This window comes from Giraffa tippelskirchi, chromosome 8 (genome assembly GCF_054371585.1).
Source record: "Giraffa tippelskirchi isolate mGirTip1 chromosome 8, T2T-mGirTip1v1.2.pri, whole genome shotgun sequence".
Classification (NCBI taxonomy): Eukaryota; Metazoa; Chordata; class Mammalia; order Artiodactyla; family Giraffidae; genus Giraffa; species Giraffa tippelskirchi.
In genome coordinates this window covers 13,841,405-13,866,083 of record NC_137282.1, presented here as the reverse complement: position 1 = coordinate 13,866,083, position 24,679 = coordinate 13,841,405, and the positions used below count along the sequence as shown (strand labels likewise).

General features: G+C 39.0%; 1 protein-coding gene across 12 annotated transcripts in view; it reads left to right on the top strand.

Moving 5' to 3' along the window:
* The window catches only part of UNC5D (unc-5 netrin receptor D), a 610,447-nt gene that overhangs the window by 324,660 nt on the left and 261,108 nt on the right, over positions 1–24,679 (top strand). For all 12 annotated transcript variants that reach the window (XM_081523445.1, XM_081523443.1, XM_081523444.1 and 9 more), the window contains exon 2: positions 20,283–20,501. In XM_081523445.1, the coding sequence (XP_081379571.1) occupies positions 20,283–20,501 (219 nt within the window). The remainder of the gene's footprint in view (positions 1–20,282; positions 20,502–24,679) is intronic.

Below are 24,679 nucleotides of genomic sequence, written 5' to 3'. Positions count from 1 at the left end.
GGGAAGATCCCCTGGAGGAGGGCATGGCAACCCGCTCCAGCATTCTTGCCTGGAAAATCCTATGGACAGAGGACCCTGGCAGGCTACAGTCCATGGCACTGCAACGAGTTGAATATGACTGAGTGAATGAACACGTTCATCTAAAGTCCTTTTTTTTTTTTTTAAACTTTAATTTGTATTGGAGCATAGCTGATTAACAAGGTTAGTTTCAGGTGAACAGCTAAGGGACTCAGCCATAGATACACATGTATTCATTCTTTTTCTTAAGGACCTTTTTTGAAAACACAGTGTGATGACTTTTACCTTTGCTTTCAATCCTTGCTTATAAAACTTGGTTGAGAGCATTTACCAAGTAATGATTATTTGACATCTACCAGCTTAACATAGTCGGGGAAGGCAATGGCACCCCACTGCAGTACTCTTGCCTGGAAAATCCCATGGACGGAGGAGCCTGGTAGGCTGTAGTCCATGGGGTCGTGAAGAGTCGGACATGACTGAACGGCTTCTCTTTCACTTTTCACTTTCATGCATTGGAGAAGGAAATGGCAACCCACTCCAGTGTTCTTGCCTGGAGAATCCCAGGGACGGGGGAGCCTGGTGGGCTGCCGTCTATGGGGTCGCACAGAGTTGGACATGACCGAAGCAACTTAGCAGCAGCAACAGCAGCTTAACATAGTAAAGTATATCAAACAGATTCTAGGAACAGTACCTTCTTCATCTACTTCTGTGATTCAAGGCCTACTTTTACTTATTACAGTGGCATCATTGTTTTGGCTGATTTTAGAACGTTAATTCGCAATCAACAAAGCAAGTAGGAAGAAGCATATCATATCTGTATCAGTAGATAATTATGTATCAATAGATAATTTACAAGAAATGACAGGCCTGATTATTTGAAGGATCCCGTGGATAAGATCAAGTTGGAGTATCAGAGCCACTTAAAAACCCTTTTGAAACTCTTCAACTTGTTTTAATTGGGCGGAAAGGCAATATGTTACTTCTGAAGTATTTAGTCATAGTAAAATCCAGTTCAGCTTTTAAAAAAGAAAATCTTCTTTTCTCTCCCTGCCCTAGAATGGTCATAGAGAGTCTACAAATATGGTCTTACTTTGTGTGTATCCCAAATATAACTGGCATAATTATGTCCCTATTTGGCTTATTAAACATTACATTCTTCTGTCACTGCATGACTGTGCCCCAACCATGAAATAGTGGCCTGTGAAACAAAGGGGAGAAAACACAATTCCCTTCTAGTAGTTTTACCTTTAAGTCTGTTGTTGGCAACTGAGAACATTGCTTTGAGATATAATTAATCTCACTGAAGTCTAGTGTTTTCCACTTATTAATAGAAAACCCGTCATCTGCATTTGTGACAGGCCCAGACCTTCATCCAGACCCAGGGTCCACATTTATCTTGAGGGTTTGTGTTGTTGCCTGCGGTCATCGAGAGAGGAGTATATTCTTCAGAAAGTGGCTCCTTGAGACCTTGGACACTGAAGTTATAGTAAGAGTGGGAACTTGCCTCATCAATCTTGCCTGGTTCTCTGAAACGCAGACATGGCCTCAGGAGCATTTAGTACTTTGAAAGCCATGTAGATGTCTCACTAGAGGAATATTCCACCAGAGTTGAGTTGTTGAGGTTGTCATAGCTGTTTGATTTGGGATTTGTGTAGGGTAGGTTGGGGACCTCAGACAGGGTGAAGTAGAAGATGAGTGAGTTATTTTGGTTCTTTTGGAACTTTAATTTCGTAATCTCTGAAGGATTATCTCCAGGAATTTTAAATGTTGAGAGATGAAGAATTTATTTTGTTTTTTCATATATAGAAAGTATATCTATACTTTCTACCATGCAAGAAATGGCAGTTAACCAGAGAGAAATGCTGATCTTAAATATGTTGATATTATTTGGAGTACGCAGTTGTTCCTTCCCCAATTTTTTTTTTTTTTAATGACCTGTGAATGCCCAGGTTACTCCAATAACTGTTTGCTTATCAATATAACTCACCTTTCAACACCCACCATGATTGCCTCAGTTGGAGCCACATGGCCAGTTACACTAGCTTTCTTCTGGACTCTGTCCCATTCTGAATGAGTAACTGATCACTTTTATTCATCATCGGTCAGAAGTTTGTGTGCCTTCGTTTATGTGTTCATCACAGTTTATTATGGGGTTTCTCTCTTGTAATGGAAAGTCATTTGGAAAAAAAAATGAAAGAAACACCTTGTAATCTGCACTCTGAGACATTGGGTAGTAAACAGTTGTAGGCCCCTTGGTTACTTTTTTTCTCTACGTTACAAATAGAAGCTTTGAGGGGCTTCTCCTTTGCCTTTGTTTTAAGGACCTCCAGAGCTATTCTGTTGTCTTGCTGCTGCTAAGTCACTTCAGTCGCGTCTGATTCTGTGCGACCCCATAGATGGCAGCCCACCAGGCTCCCCCGGCCCTGGGACTCTCCAGGCAAGAACACTGGAGTGGGTTGCCGTTTCCTTCTCCAATGCATGAAAATGAAAAGTGAAAGTGAAGTCACTCCTAGTGGTGCTATATAGAGCAGATGACCACAGTGGTGATGTTTTGATTTGAATCCATCCTATATGGTGATAGTCACTGTACTTCAGGGGCTCCTACCCAAAAGATGGACAGCATCCAATCAGGTTTCCTGGACTTCTGGAATCAAGGAGTCATTTTTAGAGTTGATTTTATCATCCATTCGGTGGAAAGAATCATTTCCACGTAGGTTTCATGAGGCCATGTTCCCCACTCCCTTAAACATTGTACATAACCCCCACAAATGTAAGTAACCTTCTGCACTGCTAAATCTAAAAATTAACATTTAAAAATGTTTATTTTACTCTGAGATTCACAGTCAGATTTACTTGTTCCATTTTCCATTCTAGACATTATGTGTTAGTGATGAAATGGTAACATAGCTCTTACCTAGTTTTTTTTTTTTCCCCCAATGAAGTATCGTCCAGTTTTTCCAATTTTAGTGTCGTCCTTGTCAGCTTCTTCCAGCATTGCTGTGCTTTGTGTACATCATGCTGTCAGCTTGAAGTACTGTCTTAACTCTGAATTTTAATGTCTTGACGTTGTTGTCTTCAGATGTAGGTTCGAAGTTTGCTTTATTTCTGTTTTGCAGTTACATTAAATCCTAACTCTAATTGACTGCAAACACTTTTGGCCTTCTGATTGATAGCCTTTGTGTTGATAGTTCTAGATGATGCTAGAATTTAATTGAAGTATAGTTGATTTACAATGTCTTGTTAATTTCTGCTGTTTAGCAAAGCGATTCTGTTCCAGACATGCATACATGCTTTTTCATATAATTTTCCATTATGATTTGTCACAAAATACTTAATATAGTTCCATGTGCGCCACAGTAGTTCTTGTTTATCCACTCTCTATATAGTAGTTTGAATCTGCTAATCCCAGACACTCACTTTATCCCTCCATCTCTTCTCCCTCTTGGCAGCCAAAAGTCTGTTGTCTTTCTGTGAGTCTGTTTCTATTTTGTAGATAACTTCATTTGTGTCATATTTTAGATTCCACATGTAAATGGTATTATATGGTATTTGTCGTCTTCTCTGACATACTTTACTTTGTATGATAATCTCTAGTTCTACCCATGTTGCTGCCAATGGCATTACTTGATTCTTTTTTTATGGCTGAATAGTATTCCTTGTCTATATGTTTGATGGTTCTTGATTTGCCTAAAAATTCATTCTAAATAAGTGTGAGTCACCTCATTTAGGTGCATCTGATGATTTAGGCATACCTGATACTATATCTGAAAATTATATTGTCCCATTTTTCATTGAAAATATCAAAAAATCTTTCCTTCCTATGATTCTGCAGTGCTATTGTTTGTGTAATTTAGCATTTGAAATGGCCACAGAAACTGTATATGCCTAGAAGAAAACTGTTGATGAGCTTGTTTTAACGTAATAAGGCTACAAAAAAGATTGAGAGAGTGTAATGTTACTGACCGGGGTTCTTGGCCTTCCTTAATCAAATAGAAACTGTTAAGAGGCCAGACAAAACACTTAGGCGAGGCTTTATTTGCAGCAGAGGGGAGTGAAGACAAGTGCCAGGTTCCCTCGTTGCTGGTTCCTTGTATGGGGTGAGGGTCAGGGTGCATCCAGGGATCAGGCTGGAGGAGTGGCTTAGGTAGTTTGCCCACGCCTTCAGTGGTGGTGATTGCAGGGGGCATGCGCAATACCCTGCTTTTGCTCCCAACACCCTGTTTTTGCTCCTAGATCCTCAGGAGTGGTAGTTGGGTTTTTGGTCTTTCTGTGTCTTCTGTAGTAAAGAAACCACCTGCCAATGAAGGAAATGTAAAAGATGCAGTTTCTGTCCCTGGGTCGGGAAGATCCCCTGGAAGAGAGCATGGCAACCCACTCCAGTATACTTGCCTAGAGAATCCCATGGACAGGGGAGCCTGGAGAGCTACAGTTCATAGAGTCTCAGAGTCCAACATGACTAAAGCGACAGCATGCACAGTAGCACGCCGTCTCTAGTTTGTCCCAACTGTGCATGCACAGTTATTTTTAATCCCGTGTAGTTTCTTTTATTTTGTTGCTAGAGGAGTTACTTGTCCAGGTGCAGGCATTGCAAAGAGTTCCAGGTGCCAGCCTGTTCTCAATGATATCAACATCGATTCGTGCCTCTTCCTTCTTAACCTCCCTAACAAGGACATTGTGTTGATCTCTGGACTGCCCACATCTTTGCCCTGTGAAAGTCACTTCTAAATGTTGGGGAAGGTCTTATTCCTTCAAGAGCATGTGGACCCATTTAATTGGTGGTGTAACATCTGCCCCCAAAGTACCAACTCTAGGGTTGCTTGTTTCTTATAGTTTCAAAACCTCTTCCATAGTAGCACGGGTCATTACTGCTCTCCCCACCCAGACCCAGGGTACCAACAAAATTAAGTGCTTACTATAAGCTATGGGTGCCTGTGAGCCATCCATCTGTTGATGACAAATAGCAAACAAGAATAGCCTAATGATATTCACATGATTGATTCATATTCATTTATACAGGGAGGAGGATGCTGAGACAGCTAAATAATTAAATCACATAATGCAATTAAACTTACTCTATTGGAGAGCTCTTTTTCTCCCATTCTTCTTGCTGACAGTATGCATACCAGGCTTCACCCTAGTGCAGTTAAGCTGATTAGGTAATACTAAGCTGCTCAAGTATGTAGTAGGCTTTTTTGTTGTTGCTTTTTTTTTTTTTTTTGCATGAAATTCTTTATGTCAAACGCCAGATTCTCAAGGTATAACTTCAGGTCTTCAAATGACGTCCATAAAGGTTTTGTTCCAAAGCATTCCAGCAAACATGAGTGACCTTAATCCTCTAAGAACACCCAGGCTCCCAGAATTGGTCACTGGGTTTCGATCTTAGATATTGCTTTGTAAGGCAAACATGTAAAATTTTCAGGCGTTTCTTGAAATGGTGCTGAGTAGATCGGGCTCTTGCTCTGAAAATTTCTTCCTCACAAAATAATCTACAGGATGAAAATCTACTTCTTCATCCTTTGCCCATCCATCCATCCCTTAGTTTATATCTAATAATTATACTAATATGCTAACAATTTATACTGTATGTTGATTGCCTGATATATGCCTTATAATACCCTAAACAACTCACATTTCTCTACTTGAATGTACACAATAGGCTTGTAATACTATATTATTCACTTTCTACAAGAAATGATATGAAGAATAAAGTAGGTTAGACATCTGACCTAAGATCATATAATTCATTAATAAGAAAACTTGTATTTGAATCTAGCTCTAACTACAAAGTCCACATCAGTTTCCTTGCATCAGGCTGCCCCTTGATAAGAGATATCAGAAGGAACAGTATATTGTGCTTCCAATACAGCTTGGTACAAATCTGTTTCTGACAGTGTTGAGCAGCTTGTCTAAGGAGGATGAAAAAAAGTAAGCCCCTTCTATTGTACACGTTCCACCTCCCAATCAGATAACTGTCACATCAAATCAGGACACAGCTTCTGTCGTCGGTCACTAGTGGCATTGGTGTATTGTCGGTCTTTGCTGAGTCCCAGATCCCAGCAGGCTCAACTAAATCTGCGTATTAGGTAAAATAACAAAGGAATTAAAGACTTTTACATGAGCATCAAAATTCCATCCTCCTATCAATGTCTTAGGTGATTTTCAGAAGGACTTTGTTGTGCAAAGAAGGTCATCTCATTAAGCAATGAAAGACAAATCCTGTTGCTTTTGCTTTTCTTTATGAATCTTCTGCATAAAATACTGATTTTTTAGAAAAGATGTCAGTGTTTTCCTTAGTAAGACCTTTATCGTGTGTGTAGAGCTAGCCATTCTTATCAAAATGTTGTTTTTTGGAATAGTGAAACTGATCTCTTGACTGCTGTTATTCCAAATTGGAGATGAATAAAGAAATTAATGCATTGGAGGAAATAACAGAAAAAGTCAGGTGTTAGTATTATTAAGCACTTAAAACAATAGAATCTATAAATTGTTTAGAATCAAGTTGTTTTAGAGGTTATACAGCTATACTCTTAAAAATCTAAAACAATAAAAATGATAAAAATAAATGAATATACAATTCATAGAAAGTAAATGAAAATAGTTGGATATTCTTTAATATTTACCTTGACTAGTAATCAGAAAGTATGTTTTAAACAATATTTTATGCATCTATTAACAAATACCCCCAAAATATGTTTTGGTGATGAGGATAAAGAAAATTGGTAAACTCCTCTAATGCTGGTGGCTATGTCAATTTGCATGGTCCTTTAGAAAATAAATTTAGTCACACATGATAGGCACTTAGTACATTTTTATTGCAAAGATCATGGTAATAAAGTTTTATCACATTTTCACTTATCTATATACTTATTTACCCTTTTCCTTCATGGAACTTCAATTCTAGAGGAAGGTACAATGATATACATGAATAACTGTATATTGGTACAGATAATTATGTAAGGACAAGGAAAAGGTGACCCAGAATCAGAATTTTTGTGGTTCCAGAAGGACTTCATATATGATCAGTATCAACTAAGTTAAACCTGAAGGATAAGAATAGGCTATAAGCAAAGTGAGGGGATGGTACTGAGGGCAGAAGGGAAAACATGGGTGTGTTTCCAGGTGAAGATCATTTGACCCTTGAAAGAATTGAGAGAGATTCCCTCTAGCCTCCTGGAGGTAAAGTGATTGGTCACAAAGCTAGAGATGTTAAGTGTGGACCAGGTCATGAAAAGTCTTGCTCAAAAGCCATGTCACAAAATAGGAATCTTAGCCAAAGGATTGATGGGTTTTAAGACAGAATGACATGTTTGAATTTGCATTTGACAGAGTTCATGCTGCTTATAGAATGGATGTAAGGAGGGCAAATAAGAATGATGATGAAGACAGGACCAATTGTCATGATTGAGAGGAGTGATGGTGGTGACTAGCTTAGTAGGAATAGAGATATAGGGCTAGTAGTGAATTTAGGAGACAGAACCAGTAGGGCCTAGTGATGAATTGGATGTGGAGGTGAGCAAAGGAAAAGTAAGTCATGTCTGGGTTCTAGCTTAGGGAACTCAGTGAATGTTAGTTTTGTTTTTGTTTTTTTTTTTTTAGGGCAACTGAGCCAAATAATGGATGTGAGGGGCTAAGCCATAAGTTCTGTTTTAGGCATAAGGAGTCAGTGGGATCTATGGGAAATTTAGGTTAATACAGCAAGAGGCAGGTTAATGTACAGGTTTGAAGCTGCAGAGAGGGAACTCTGCTAGTGTTATAAATTCATGTGTAATCAGGATATGGATGGTATCGATCAAATATCAGTGCTATAAATCTAACATTTAGAAATAACTAAATGGGGACTTCCCTAGCAGTCTAGTGGCTGAGATTTAGCTTTCCAGTGCCAGGAATGTGGGTTCGATCCCTGCTCAGGGAACTAAGATCCCACATGCCACATGGTATGGCCAAAAATAATAAAATATAAAAGAAAAGTCAATTGTAGTATTTAAAAAGAAATAATGAAATGTTAAATAGTGAAGAAATTAGCAAAAACAAAACTGATATGTGTACTCTTAATCATTAAGAATTGTTTTAATGAAAAATTAACAATACCATGACAAAATGAGATAACATCTTGAAATATATGTGAAATATATTTGGGTGTGTATATGTATATACACACATACACACACCCTATTCACAGAAAGCCAAAATATTAAATATATATTTGAAAAAGAAAGATGTGAAAATGAAATATACCAAATTATTAATAGTATTAGTTTTGAGGTACTTGGTAACAATGGATGGTGATGTCTTTTTAAAATACACATATTATTTGTACTTTTCTATAATTTACACTTTATCAACATAATAAGCCATGATTTTCAATACAAAATACATCATAAAATGTTAAAGACATTTTTGTATTGTATTTGAGTTTGCTAAAATATTTGCCAGTTACAATGTCCTCATAAAAGAAATTTGACAAGATTGTTTCTGCAGTAGAGTTTCTCAATAGACAGCAATACAGAATGTAGTTGTAAATTTAATCTTTTGTGGCCCACCCAAACAAAAGCAGCATAGCATAATGGGGAAAATACTCTTTTAGAAGTCAGTAGAGTGATTTCCACCGAATCTGCTCCTTGGAGTTCTTTAGCTAGTTGTTTAACCTCTGAGGGCCTAGATTATTTGTAGGATAAGAGAGTTGGCCCAGATTTTATCTAAGTGAACTCCCACTCTATTTTGCCCGAGTCCAGGTCACACACACACACAAATATATCAAACTGTGTTCTAGTCAAATCAGCCCTTATTTATTCAGATATGTGACTAAATGATCACAGTCTGTTGTTTTTTTTTTTTTAATGTGACCTGACATCTAATGGAAATGTATTTATTTCAAAAGGAATTTAGTGTCTGTTCCTTATATTTTTGTTCCTTTTTGTCCTACAAAGATTGAAAGCCCCTGCCATATTAATGTGCAGAACATAAAACACCAAGCACTTCCTGAGAGGTAATTTTCCAAGAATGAAAAATATGAGAATGGTGTTGGATTGTTAGCTTTTCTGTCATTCAGTGTTGTATTAAAACAACCATTTTTCCCATAGCTATGAATGGCTTCACTCTTGAAAACTGTCAGTTGCAAATGAAAAGTGATAGCACTCTGAAAGCAAAACCATTCCCAAATCGCACTGGTTTTTCACATGAATTTGAAGTTTAATCAGTGTCCCGTATTCATACATAAATGTATTTATGGGTGAAAAATTAAGAAATGATCTTTAAGCTTTATCTCAAGCCTGATTTTCGATAAAATATTATCCTTTTATGTTTACATTTTAAAATGAATTTTTACCAAACTGTCAATCAAGTTTTTTCCATTGTTTTCCCCCAGGGACATATTTACCACTGATTTCTGCTGTGATTCATGAATTTCAACATACTAGGAGTTAGACACCATGAAGTAAAATCTAGAAGTTGCCATAGTATAGTTTACTGAGGCTTCCATATTCTTGCACTAGAACAGTGTGTATGTGTGTTTTTTGATTCTAAGTGTTTATTTAAGAATGCATTTAAAAATACTGGAAAAGCAAAACACTTAATAAAAATTTAAATCCTCAGTAATCCCATCACACATTGAAAACCACTGGGCTAAACATGGCCTCATTTTAGAGTCTCTTTGGACAGACTGTTATTATGGGAACAGGTGTCTCATGCTGAATCTGCACATTGCTGGTTTCCATTAAGGGGCAAGGCGTCATCCGAATTTCAGAAGTCAGTTTTGCAGATGACTCAAGCAAGAGCTAAAATAGTGGATGATTTAAAAACCAAACCAAAAAAAAATAAAATAAAATAAAATAAAAACCAAAACAAACAAAAAAACTTCCCCTGTGGCCTTGGTAGAAATATCATTTGTGTTAATGTGGCTGGAAAAAAAAAAAAAAAACCCTCCTTCCTCAGTGTTGGAACAAGCATGGTTTCTTCCTCACTGAAAACACACACAGAGTGACTTTAAACTGGCCTTAGGGCTCGTGCAGTAAACTGAGACAGCTGTCTTTCTTTGATATGGTGATTACTCTGCCTCTGCATCTCAGAAAACTTAATGAAAGGCTCATAGAAATAAGAGATGTTGGAGCCAAGTTGGTCCAATAGTTTAGTACCAATGTCAAAGTCAACTCTTTATAAACTGAACTGTGAGGAACACGATATTTGTTCTGCCTAACTCTTCAGTGCCCATTCTGTGCACTCATGGCACACATGTACACCCACCATGCCCTCAGTTGGAACGCCTTCCCCATATGTTGCCCATTTCAACTCCTACATCAAACTATGCTGAAATGTAATCTTCCCCGTGATGGCTGCCACAGACCCTCCTAAGGAAAGTTGGGCTTTCTCTCCTCTGTGCCTTGTGACATTTTGTATATACTTCCAGTCTACTTTTGGCATGCTTGTCATTGTTCAGTAATTATTTGTCTCTAATTCAATCAGAGACAGATAATACTTTGGCCACCTATGCAAAAGGCCGACTCATTGGAAAAGACTTTGATGCTGGGAAAGATTGAGGGCGGGAGGAGAAGGGGACAACAGAGGATGAGATGGTTGGATGGCATCATTGACTCAACAGACTTGAGTTTGAGCAAACTCCGGGAGCTACAGAAGGGCAGGAAGGGCTGGTGTGCTGCAGTCCACGGGGTCAGAAAGAGTCGAACACGACTGAGTGACTGAACAACATCACATTCAATCAGGGGGCTCCTGGGGAAATTGGCTGTCTTAGTTATCTTTAGACTCAATGTCCGGTATCTAGAACACCGCCTAACCTGAGTAAGGATGTACTCGTATATCAGTTTAATAAAAAGATTGCATATATTAAGGCAAATTGTGGTAGCCTGGGGAATGATGAAGGTGCTTTCACAACCTCTACTGAAACCTGAGGTTTCTCGTGTGAGGAACTGAGAAGGACCTTTCAGATTTCTTCGACTACATTGTCAGTGTTGTTTACCATCTACAACTCTGCAGAATTTAAAATCTGTGCAATGGAGTAATATCTTAGACCGTATACAAGAATGACACAAGTGAGGTGAGCTATGCAAATGAGATGATATAAAACATTTCCATTTTTATTAGGGGTTGGCAAGAAGGCAGATCATTTCTGAGTTTAAAAAAAGAAAACTTTTATTGGAGCCTAGAGAAAGAGTCTGTTTCATAAATTGCATTAAATATTTGGGATGTAAAATTCCGGCTGTTGTTCTGCATTAAATGGATACAATGCACCCCTTACCTAATTAAGAAACCATATGGAGACAAGACACATTTACATAAACAAAAGCAGAGAAGCCAGCTCTATTGTGTTGTCTTCGATTATGTAACTTGGTTTCCCTGGTATGGATTTGTTCTCCGACTTAAATATTGCCATGGACCAAATAGTTTCCAGACATTGAATGAAATTTAAAGAGCTATTTCTAAGGTGCCTTGACTTCATTTAAATATTGCAGTGAAAGGACCCTGTGATACTATGCAGTTTCCTACGTTTAATAACTGCTTGCCTGTTAAAACCAGTAGTTTGGGGATCTGGCCAACAGGAAATCCATTGTGTGTTATTACATAGCTTTGCAGGATAACCATGTGCCGGGTGTATGGTTTAACCATTTACTATGTGTTTGTTGAATAAATAAATGTCTCAGTGTGTTTTCAGAGTTGGTGACCTAATGCAATTGCTCTAGCCTACATATGGGTAGCAAACAGTCAAGAGATGGTATAAACAACAGTTTGTATCATAAAGAGCACTGGGATGAAAATAGTAACCATCACAAAACTGAAATATAAATATTGGGGTAATAGGTTTGGAGTGGAAATCTAAATCATAATTATAATTCTTTCTCTTTTGTTTGACATGCTCTATCCAGGCAGTGCTACTGATGGCAGTCAGTGGTGGCAAATTAAATGTATGTAACATTTTATTACTTACTGTATTTTATGACATATATTATCTCACTTTACCATCACAGAGTAACCATTTTACGGATGAGAAAAATGGAACCTCAGAATTAAGTTCTTCACCCAAGGTCGCAAAGTTAAACCAGACTTTAAATCAGGTTATTTGATTCTGAAAGATCTTTTGTTTTACCAGATTTAGTCTTTGCTTTATGGCAGAGTTATTGGTGGAACTTGCAAACACAAATGCATGTTTTGTTGCAGCGAGAAGAGTTCTTTGGAGATAGAAGAGAAAAAAACTAAATGTCTTTCAAAATACTCATGGGGAAAGGTATGAAAATAATTTAGAATTTCTCAAAATATGTTAAAGCTCAACTTTCTTTATACTCTAACCCGATGAAATGCCAGCACCCTTCACTGATGGTCCAGGGTTTTATGAATCCCAATTTGGAATGACTGTTCCTCTACTGTGCCCAGTCCTGTTACAGATTTCTCATGTCAAACAGTCCAACATTGGCAGTTTTTCCTGGTTAAATATGATAAAATGACAAAAGCCCTGGTTCCACTCCCTTTATTTTTACTGAAGTTCACTACATCTTGGTATATTCCTTGTGTTTTAATTGGAGTTTTAGTTGTTAAATATTCCTGCTTAAAAGAGGGGAAACTATTTCTAAAGGAAACATTGCAAAATCCTTCTCATTATTTTATTCTCAACCATGCATGTTCTTTGACTGCTTTGTCTGTTCCTGTCTTCAGTGAAGATGCCCAGTCAGTGGACTACAATTAGTCTAGTCCTTGCTGTGCTGTTCTCTCAAATATGTTCTCAAGACTTTTTCTGGGTGTGTCCATAACACACACATACAGAACTGGAATCACAGTCCAGCCAAAAGGATCACTGAGTGACCTTTAAGATGAATGTCACACTTAATATAAGTAGATGAGGAACCACACAGATCCTTTATCTTCTCATATTCCGTTTTTTTGAAGTGTGTATCATTGACTTCCCTGATGGCTCAGACGGTCTGGTAGGCCGTCCATGGGGTCGCAAAGAGTTGGACACGGCTGCGCGACTTCACTTTCCCTTTTTCATCATTGTCATAATGCAGGCACTCACTAAATGACCCTATCAGACTTCTAAGGGTCCATTCACTTGAACTGAAATGGAATTGTGAGGCGTTTGAGTTATATTTGCATTCAAATTCAGTCCCCACTTACTAGCTACATAACTTTAGATAAGACACATATTTGAAGCATTTTCTCAAACGCAGAAAGTGGTACTCAACAACCCGCCACTTAGATATTGTAAAGCTTAAATGACTTAATCCCTGTAGAAGGCTTATTACCATAACCTATAACCATTCAATACATGGCAGCTCTTATTTTTACTCTCTGCTAACGTAGTTCCCTGGTGGCTCAGATGGTAGAGAATCTTCCTGCAATGTAAGAGACTCACGTTCGATCCTTGGGTTGGTAAGATCCCGACCACTTGGGAATGGCTACCCACTCCAGTATTCTTGCCTGAAGAATACCATAGACAGAGTACCCTGGCAGGCTACAGCTCATGGGATCACAAAGAGTTGGACACAACTGAGCAACTAACAACAATAGCAACAAAAACCTAGTTTCCATGTTTTGTTTTGTTTTTAGCGTCCCCAGATACTTAACAGCACAAGCATTGGGATTTGATAGCTTGGCACTCTGGCTTTAAAACAGAAGCTCTTGAGTATCAATGAGAGTTTTCTGCAGAAACAACAGAAATAACTGTCTGTGAGTTGCTTCACTAAACAGGGATTTAAAAAAACAAAAAAACAAATTCTTTGGAGGTGAATGCATCCTGATGTGTGTTCAGCCTCTGTGTTGTCGGAGCTGGTCCTCTGTGCCCTTCTTCAGCTTTTCCTTGTGTTCTTCCCCAGTAGAACAGGAACAAAAGATAGAGAGGTCGATGCCCACCACATTTATTCCTTCTATCAGGAAAATCTTTCTCAGAAACTTCTGTTTATGCCTCATTTGCTGTCGACGGCTGTCACATGGCCCTTCCCACCTGGGGAGAAGTAAACTCAGTCTGTGACTTTTCATTCCTCTACCAAGTGGGAGAAGGCAGTGGGGGTTGTCATCAGCATTTGTCACACCGAGTTTAAAAGAACAATCTGAGTTATAAAGCAGAGGTCAGTGTACTGAGATTCCAAGTAAGTTTACCTTGAAGTCTAAAATACCCATGTGGTCTTCCATAAGATCATTTATTAAACTAATTCATCCCCACCAACTCCCCTTCAGGCATGGGATTTGTCAGTTCAGTTCAGTCACTCAGTCGTGTCTGACTCTCTGTGACCCCGTGGACTGCAGCACGCCAGGCCTCCCTGTCCATCACCAACTCCTGGAGCTTGCTCAAACTCATGTCCATCGAGTCGGTGATGCCATCCAACCATCTCATCCTCTGTTGTCCCCTTCTCCTCCTGCCTTCAATCTTTCCCAGCATCAGAGTCTTTTCCAATGAGTCAGCACTTCTCATCAGGTGGCCAAAGTATTGAAGTTTCAGCTTCAACATCCGTCCTTCCAATGAATATTCAGGACTGATTTCCTTTAGGATGGACTGGTTGGATCTCCTTGTTGTCCAAGGGACTCTCAAGAGTCTTCTCCAACACCACAGTTCAAAAGCATCAATTCTTCAGATTTGTCAGTAACTATTGTTTAATGTTATTTAAGTGTAGTTGATCTATGATGTTGTGTTCATTTCTGTTGTATAGCAAAGTGTTTCAGTTTAATATATATATATATAAAATACATATATATAGATGCATTCTTTTTCATATTCTTTTCTATTATTTCATGTTCTTTTCTGTTAAGGTTATTAGCAAATTCTAGGTCCCAGCTTGGAAATTCTATTGGCAATTTCCTAGTCCAGTGGGTCAAGAAGGGAGTGTCTTCCAGGGCAGCAGCCTTGACTTTATGAGAGGAGCATCTGGAGGGCAGGGTACTGCTGCACCAGGAATTCAAGCTTGAGCCCAGCCAGGGAGGGTCCTCAGGAGGGGAAGCTGGAGATAATCAGTGTGAGAGAAACACCCCCAACACTTCACTATGCATACAAAGCAAACCCGGGGAGAAAAAAGAAAATACGATAACTCTTCCGTGTGTCTGCTAAGTAGCTTCTGTCGTAGGACACTTTGTGACCATTCTCCAGGCAAGAATACTGGAGTGGGTTGCCATGCCCTTCTCCAGGGGATCTTCCGGACCCAGGAATTGAACCTGCAGTCTCTTAAGTTTCCTGCATTCGCAGGCAGATTTTTTTTTTTTAACCACTAGCACTCTTCCGTTTTCACTTCATTTCTTTGTCAGAAGGATGCAAAGAAATGGTAATATGTATACAAATGTATATCTACAGTGTCGCACGTTTCCACTCTCACAGGCATAAATGGACTTTTTGTTGTTGTTGCTATTAGTTTTCCTGGAACCTGGCCTTTTCCCTAAATATACATGATATTTATGTGGCTTCAATAATAGTTAAGATGGAATGTTACATTCAGCCTCTTTTTCCTTCTCTGAACATTGAGATTGACTGATTCTTTCAATTTTTTTCCTTTTTTTAAATATTGAAGTTTAGTTAGTGTTGTGTTAGTTTCAAGTGTCCAGCAAAGTGATTCAGTTATACATATATGTGTGTATGTGTGTATCAGTTCAGTTCAGTCGCTCAGCCGTGTCCGACTCTTTGCGACCCCATGAATTGCAGCACGCCAGGCCTCTCTGTCCATCACCAACCCCCGGAGTCTACCCAAACCCATGTCCATTGTGTCGGTGATGCCATCCAACCATCTCATCCTCTGTTGTCCCCTTCTCCTCCCGCCCCCAGTCCTACCCAGCATTAGGGTCTTTTCCAATGAGTCAACCCTTCGCATGAGGTGGCCAAAGTATTGGAGCTTCAGCTTCAACATCAGACCTTCCAATGAACACCCAGGATTGATCTCTTTTACGATGGATTGATTGGATCTCCTTGCAGTCCAAGGGACTCTCAAGAGTCTTCTCCAACACCACAGTTCAAAAGCATCAATTCTGCGGCGCTCAGCTTTCTTCACCGTCCAACTCTCACATCCATACATGACCACTGGAAAAACCACAGCCTTGACTAGATGGACTTTTGTTGGCAAAGTAATATCTCTGCTTTTAAATATGCTATCTAGGTTGGCCATAACCTTCCTTCCAAGGAGCAAGCGTCTTTTAATTTCATGGCTGCAGTCATCATCAGCAGTGATTCTGGAGCCCCCAAAAATAAAGTCTGACACAGTTTCCACTGTTTTCCCATCTATTTCCCATGAAGTGATGGGACCAGATGCCATGATCTTAGTTTTCTGAATGTTGAGCTTTAAGCCAACTTTTTCACTTTCCTCTTTCACCTTCATCAAGAGGCTCTTTAGCTCTTCTTCACTTTCTGCCATAAGGGTGGTGTCATCTGCATATCTGAGGTAATTGATATTTCTCCCGGCAATCTTGATTCCAGCTTGTGTTTCTTCCAGCCCAGAGTTTCTCATGATGTACTCTGCATATAAGTTAAATAAGCAGGGTGACAATATACAGCCTTGATGTACTCCTTTTCCTATTTGGAAGCAGTCTGTTGTTCCATGTCCAGTTCTAACTGTTGCTTCCTGACCTGCATACAGGTTTCTCAAGAGACAGGTCAGATGGTCTGGTATTCCCATCTCTTTCAGAATTTTCCACAGTTTATTGTGATCCACACAGTCAAAGGCTTTGGCATAGTCAATAAAGCAGAAATGAAGTTTTTCTGGAACTCTCTTGCTCTTTCGATGATCCAGAGGATATTGGCAATTTGATCTCTGGTTCCTCTGCCTTTTCTAAAACCATCTTGAACATCTGGAAGTTCACGGTTCACGTATTGCTGAAGCCTGGCTTGGAGAATTTTGAGCATTACTTTACTAGCATGTGAGATGAGTGCAATTGTGCGGTAGTTTGAGCATTCTTTGGCATTGCCTTTCTTTGGGATTGGAACGAAAACTGACCTTTTCCAGTCCTGTGGCCACTGCTGAGTTTTCCAAATTTGCTGGCATATCGAGTGCAGCACTTTCACAGCATCACCTTTGAGGATTTGAAATAGCTCAACTGGAATTCCATCACCTCCACTAGCTTTGTTCGTAGTGATGCTTTCTAAGGCCCACTTGGCTTCCCATTCCAGGATGTCTGGCTCTAGGTGAGTGATCACACCATCTTGATTATCTGGGTCGTGAAGATCTTTTTTGTACAGTTCTTCTGTGTATTCTTGCCACCGCTTCTTAATATCTTCTGCTTCTGTTAGGTCCATACCATTTCTGTCCTTTATCGAGCCTATCTTTGCATGAAATGTTCCTTTGGTATCTCTAATTTTCTTGAAGAGATCTCTAGTCTTTCCCAATCTGTTGTTTTCCTCTATTTCTTTCCACTGATCGCTGAGGAAGGCTTTCTTATCTCTCCTTGCTATTGTTTGGAACTCTGCATTCAGATGGGAATATCTTTCCTTTTCTCCTTTGCTTTTCACTTCTTTTCACTTCCCAGCTATCTATAAGGCCTCCTGAGACAGCCATTTTGCTTTTTTGCATTTCTTTTCCATGGGGATTGTCTTGATCCCTCTCTCCTATACAATGTCACGAACCTCTGTCCTTAGTTCATCAGGCACTCTGTCTATCAGGTCTAGTCCCTTAAATCTATTTGTTACTTCCACTGTATACTCATAAGGGATTTGATCTAGGTCATACCTGAATGGACTAGTGGTTTTCCCTACTTTCTTCAATTTAAGTTTGAATTTGGCAATAAGCAGTTCATGATCTGAGCCACATACATGTTATTGCCCTGTACCAAGACTCTTTGCCATTCTAGGGTAGTTTTTAAAAGGTATTGAGCATAGTTCCCTGTGCTGTTCTGTAGGTCCTTATTGTTTACCTATTTTTTATACACTAGTGTATATCCATTCATCCTAAACTCCTAGTTTATACCCTGTCATATCCCCTTTGTTAACCATAACTTTGTTACCTCTGTCTGTGAGTCTATTTCTGTTTTATAATTAAGATTGATTGATTCTTAATGGACATCCTTGAAACAGCCAGGACACTTAGAGCAGACTTTCCCATTCCACTCTTCTACTCTCTGAAGGCTGAACTGTTTTTCAAAAGGGCCTTTATTAAAATAGCAGGAAGGTATCCTAATGGCTTTCAGATCTGTGTTTTGCGTCTCAGATGGTTAAAGCTCGATTTATCTTATATTCTAGTCATTTTACTTAGGCTGGTTTAATATTGTCTGTTTACCTAGAAACTGTTTTCTGTGACCACTTACCCCATTTCAGTAGTTTCTCCTCACATTTATGCGTTGTTGTTAATACTAATTAAACAACAGCGCATAATGTACATCTATGTTCACTTGGGCTGCCACTTTGGGGCTCTGTATTTGTTCTTTATCAGATGACTCTTTTCTGTAACAGTGAATTACTTTGGACAACTCAAACCCCTGATGGGAGTGTGAGCTGTTTGATGCCCATATAAAATCTTTTAATACCTTTGTCATTTCCTCTAATGCATGGATTTACAGAAGCCTGAGGAGACTTGGTATTTATTGAAGATGGAAATTGCCTTGAGCAGTCAGTAACAAAATGAATGAATATATGACATATTTTGTGAAGTCCATTGTAAATATAATTTAAAACATTAAAAAAAAAAAAAAACACTTCTCAGATTCTCTCCTGAAACCCTTCTTTTTCCATGTGATAGATACATATTTTATTTTCTGAAGGAGTTTATCAAACTTTTGTGACTTAAACTGTTTGCGCTCTCATTATTTGGAATATTGGCTTTATGATGGTTTTTTCATCTTGTGAGTTTTGTATTAACATGAGTTAACTTTTCTACTACACATGTATTTGAAAACTTACAAATCTCAAGCTCTTTAATATGTGAGCCCCCCCACCTTGATTTGATACATTTAATGAAAATATAGTTTGGAGAATCAAGCTGTTGTGTTTAATTTATTTCAGTGGCATAGTGTTTATGTAATCCTGTTGGTGAACAGTCTTTCCCATAACTCAGTGTCTTTTATTTCTTTTTTCTTTACACAAGCACAAAATTATAGGCAGTCATTCCTCCTATGTCCTTTTGTCTTTGATGATACCCCTTACAGGCTCTTTGAAAGGACATTCCACCTAATATTGTGAGTTTTGTTTACCCTTGACAGTGCTTAGTCGTTTAGCTTATTGACTTCAGTGTATATAAATGTCTGTGTTTGTTCAGAATTACAGTGATGGCACCCAAAAAGCCAGATTAGGACACAGACACCTCCTGGCCTCCAGACTCTCTCCTGATGACCTAGATTTTGTTCTGTTGGTTTCCTTAGGTCTCTTTTTCCAGCTGGTTGTAAAGACTGGTTTGCGTTGAATGGGAGAAACCCTCTCCGGGGCATAGTTGATCATGGTATTGAAGACTTTTCTTGCTTTGTTCTTTCTCTGAAACAGCCATGGGAAGGCACAAAACCAGGTTCTTCTTGGTTGTGCTCCACATTGCTCAGTAGTTATATCTTTCTTCCCTTGACTGTGTGCTAGTTTCTTGGGGCTCGAGTCCTTGCTAAATAGAGTAAGGCAGCAATGGAGCAAAGTCTTGGCTCCTGCTTTTTCCTTTTCGTATTATTTCTCTCCACTCATCACTTCCCTATACTTGGAAAGACATATTTATTTCTTTACTTTGAGCAAATGTAACTATAGGTCTTAAACTATAGCTTGTTAGTGATTTCTTTTGGTTCCTAGCCTTCAAAATGAAGTAATGTTGGGGCAGGGAACGGTGGTCTAAGATAAGCAGAAGAAATGCACATTCCCTTTAGAAGGTTTGGTAAGTTTGGAAAAGAAACTATATCCGAAGTTGAACACCAGTCTCCAAGGGTCATAGGTAAAGAAAGTGGACAGTTGACAATCCTTTGGACGTGTCTTAGGACTGACCATTCTCCGCCAATATCACCATTATTCAAACTCATGTATGGGAGAACCAGATCTATTCCCTCCATTATTTCAGCATTTTGAGTCAGCTAAGGGCCCTCACTGAACCACTCACCAGGCTGAATCTCAAGATATCTCTGTCAGTTCTCCAACAAAAATATAAAGATTAAAAGCTGTAGTTTGAAGAGGTCTCCTATTCATTACCTTCACTTGTCCAATAACCCTGGATGTGTGTCCGACTAATCGTGCTAATTCAATCTCTAGACACTAATTCATCTGCACAGGCCTTACAGACTTTCTGATTAGGATGCAGAGTTTTCCAATACAGATTCTTAGAACCGGTTGTGTGTTTTGCCCTGATGTAAGTGCTGCCAGTGTAGACTGTGTTCTAACACCTTCTTCCATTTCACAGGAACCGACAATGGTGAAGTCCTCCCTGATTCCATCCCATCAGCTCCTGGGACACTGCCTCATTTCATAGAGGAGCCAGACGATGCTTATATCATCAAGAGCAACCCCATTGCACTGAGGTGCAAAGCAAGGCCAGCCATGCAGATATTCTTCAAATGCAATGGCGAATGGGTCCATCAGAATGAGCATGTCTCTGAGGAGAGTCTGGATGAGAGTTCAGGTAAGAATGGAAAGCAATTGGAAGAATATATGGTAGCTTCTCAGATTTTTATGTCAGTATGACTGGGAAAAACTGTGTTAAGTCACACACCTTATTTGAGTGAAGTCATATTAACAGTATCCCAGGAATATAAGAGGGAGTCATGTCTTGAATGGAGAAGGAAATGGCAACCCACTCCAGTGTTCTTGCCTGGAGAATCCCAGGGACAGAGGAGCCTGGTGGGCTGCCGTCTGTGGGGTCGCACAGAGTCGGACACGACTGAAGCAACTTAGCAACTTAGCAGCATGTCTTGAAATAACTCCACAGCTCCCCTGCTAGTCGACTCCAATATGGTAGAGGAGCATTTTTTATTTTCCTGCCCTTTATCACATTAAGACCTAGTTTTGTATAAAAGTTAATATTCTCACTGGAAATAAAACCAGTCACTGTTTTCATTTCTAAATTCTAAATATTTTTTTCATGACATAAATCTTTCAAGAAGCACCCTTTTAAGCAGCCTAAATTCAGTTTCTCTAATCTTTCTTCCTGGATATTATACTTGTACGCTTCATTCTCCACAGCTGATGGTTTCTGAGTTGTCTGAGTTCTTTTGGTTACTGTGTAATGATAAAGAAGTTCAAATTAGAAGACTAGATTTGAATAGGATCGCATATATAAAAGAATTTCAGGACCATCTTTATTAGCTGGCTAATTTGGCTGATGAAGAGTGATGATGAGAAGAGTGATCATATTAGTTAATATTTATTGAGCACTTACTGTATAACCAGACCTTATCTAAGCTTCTGATACACATTATCCTACTGTCTTTTCAGCAGCCCTCTAGGATAAATAATGCTGTCATTGCCTTCTTATAAATAAGGAAATGGAGGCTCAAAGAGATTAGTAAACTGTGTTCTTGTGCTGGATATCTAAATAAGATCATTTGACTCAAAACTTTCAAAACGTATTACTTTTATATTTTAGCATATAATAGAAACAGTATATGCTTTTGAACTTTGGCTTCTCAGACTAACAGAAAATTTAGCCTCATGCTAAATCCAACTTGATATTACTCTATATTATTGCTTTTATTAGTTCTAAACTTACTAGATGTCAGATTTTGAATAAATAAAAAAGTCATGAATAATTAGGAAGTTGTGTCAGCTTAATTTATTAACGATATACCAGTGCTGTTTAGTACATTAGGCTAAGTCTTTCAGAGTATTCCAGGAAGGCGAGGGGGCAAACTCTGACCTAGACCTTCATACCTACTAATGGGTTTACGACAAGTATAAGTGCAAATGAAGTTACAATAAATCTCTAAAGAGAGGTAGATGGTGCTAGGGAGGATTGAATAAAATCATGTCTAACTGGGACTCTCAGGAAAGGTGTGGAAGCAACAGCATTTGAAAGGAGCATTGAACATGTGATTCAATTAAGCATAATTGATGCTACACTCTATCGAAGAGAGACGGGTCTCAGTGGTCAACATTAGCAAATGAAAGAAAGCTGAATGTGTGTTCTACTTAGCCTGGTTTGGTTGAAATATAAAACTGATACAGGAGCTAGCAGTTGATAGCTGGAAAACAGCTCAATCAGTGGCATGAAAGACGTCAAATATCAGAGCAGGAAGTCCTTTACTCAGTTTTATGGATGTTTTTTGTTAATGGTAGGGATCGATTATATTGACATATAGGAATGCAATGGCTTTGAAACTATACTTCAGAAGATGAATGTGGAACAAACCTTTGGGATGGTAAGGAGAAGCAGGAATGGAGAAGTTAAGAGACTTGAGTAACTCAGCTGCGAAAGTAAGGTCTGCTTCTTGAGGAATGGCCACAGAAATAAGAACTAGATAGCTGATGTGAGAAGCAGTGTCACAAATCGGACTTAATAGCTAAATGATTGAATGAGTGGAGAAATAAAAACAAATCCCTTAATAGAAGGAAAGTGAAAGTGAAGTCGCTCAGTCGTGTCTGACTCTTCGCGACCCCATGGCCTGCAGTCCACCAGGCTCCTCTGTCCGTGGGATTTTCCAGGCAAGAGTACTGGAGTGGGTTGCCATTGCCTTCTCCAATAATAGAAGGAAAAGGGTTGTGCAATTCACATTAGTAATCACGTTAGCAAGGAGAAAAGTCTGAGATCACTGTTTGAACAAGCTACATTTGAAATACTTACGGGATAATGAAGAGATGTAGATCTGGAACTAAGGTAATCATCAGTAAAGAATGAAGCCATGGAGATGGAGGAGTTGTCAAGAGAGAATGGGCAATATGACAAGAAAATGGAACTAGAGATACAGACACATCTCCTTAGGAGTCTGGAAGAGGAACATCAGCATCCAACAAAGGAGTAAGCAGGGTATGCTGTATTCTAAAGCAAAGGGGGAAAATTATTTCATAAAGATCTTCAGACATTACTCTGTCTTCGCCTAGGAACAATGAAGGAGGCAAAGAACTGAACATATATATCAACAGTGCTAACAATTATGCAGTTCTGAGCTAATTTGGGTTTGCAGCATAAATGCATCAAAAGGTAGAGAATCACAATTCCCTAATCATTCCACTTTGGAATTAGAATGGGAAGGAAAGCAGAAATGCTTGTTTTAGAGACACTATTCTTCAGACCAAAAGCATGCTTAGAATTCCAGTTTCTAAATGTGAGAATGGGAAGGGATCTCAGTGGTAAACATAACAGCTCTATTTTGGATATTAAAAGATTGCAAGAGATACAAGTAGTTCATGGCATAGCTCAGAGAAGGCAATAGCAACCCACTACAGTACTCTTGCCTGGAAAATACCATGGACGGAGGAGCCTGGTAGGCTGCAGTCCATGGGGTCTCTAGGAGTTGGACAGGACTGAGCGACTTCACTTTCACTTTTCACTCTCATGCATTGGAGAAGGAAATGGCACCCCACTCCAGTGTTCTTGCCTGGAGAATCCCAGGGACAGAGGAGCCTGGTAGGCTGCCATCTATGGGGTCGCACAGTCAGACATGACTGAAGTGACTTAGCAGCAGCAGCATGGTATAGCTATTGCTAGAACCCAGATCTCCTGGTCTTCACTATGGATATATTTCCTTGATACTCTAAGGACCGTACAGATTTCCTTCCTAATCAAAATGTTGACAAATTTCCTTACTGACATCAGGATGGGTTTCATCACCTGTCTCAACCATTTTCTATCATCAATCTGTTTAATGTTTAATTTCTCAAGTATAATCCTTATCTCTATTCTGTTGGAGTTTGTCTGTTTCTTACCATCTCAGCTGTCTCTTCAAGGGCTAATCCCTTATTCTGTGTTGTGTTTCCAGCACTGATAGAAGTTTGTAACAATTAAAGGTATAGAGACATTTCCAGGATTCCAGGTATAGTTTCCTTCTTTAAACAAGGGTTTGGCAAAAATCAAAACCAATGAAGAGAACAAATTGAATCTTCGTATTGAGAAAGTTTTGGCTTCTGTGTTCCTAAGATTGGGATCATGGAGAGACCTGGGTGAATAGATCTGGTGTTAAGAGAAGTTTGAGGCACAAACAGTAGCAATCTCATTTACGTTTGCATGAAGACTTCCAAGAAAACTCTTGGTATTTAGGGAGAGAGCAACAAAGGGAACAGCATTGTCCACAGGACAAAAGTCTGTAGAACAATGTGAAATATGAAAGGTATATGTCTCTTAAACTCAGCTAGTCCAACAGGAGAGGGACTCAGATACTAGTGGCTCCATAGGGTTGTGTGTTTTATCCTCAGAAATTTCTGTCCTAGATTTTGCCCAGTAATGAACTGAAAATAGCAAAAAACCTTTGGGTAAACTGCTCCAAATAAAAGATAGGAAGAACATTGAAAAATGGCCAGCTGTTTTTTTATACTACTGCTAAAAAATCATATATCCATTCTCATTTAAAGACCTCTTGATAAATATTGCAGCCCCATTTAACACTCTACCCTCTTGTAATTTCACAACATTCAATTTTGTTATTGCTTCCTCCTTTTAATTCCTTACTCATTGCTAGGCAACTCCATGTCTTGAAGACAGCAGCGTTGATTGCATTCTCTGCCTCTGTGTAAAAGTCTCCGCCTTTGCTTCCTTTAAAAAAAAATAAAAATAAAAAAATACCAATAAAAGTCACAAATTTCAAAGGAACTGGGAAGAACAAAAAAAATCATAAATGACAAAATCTGAAGAGATTCTACACTGATTTA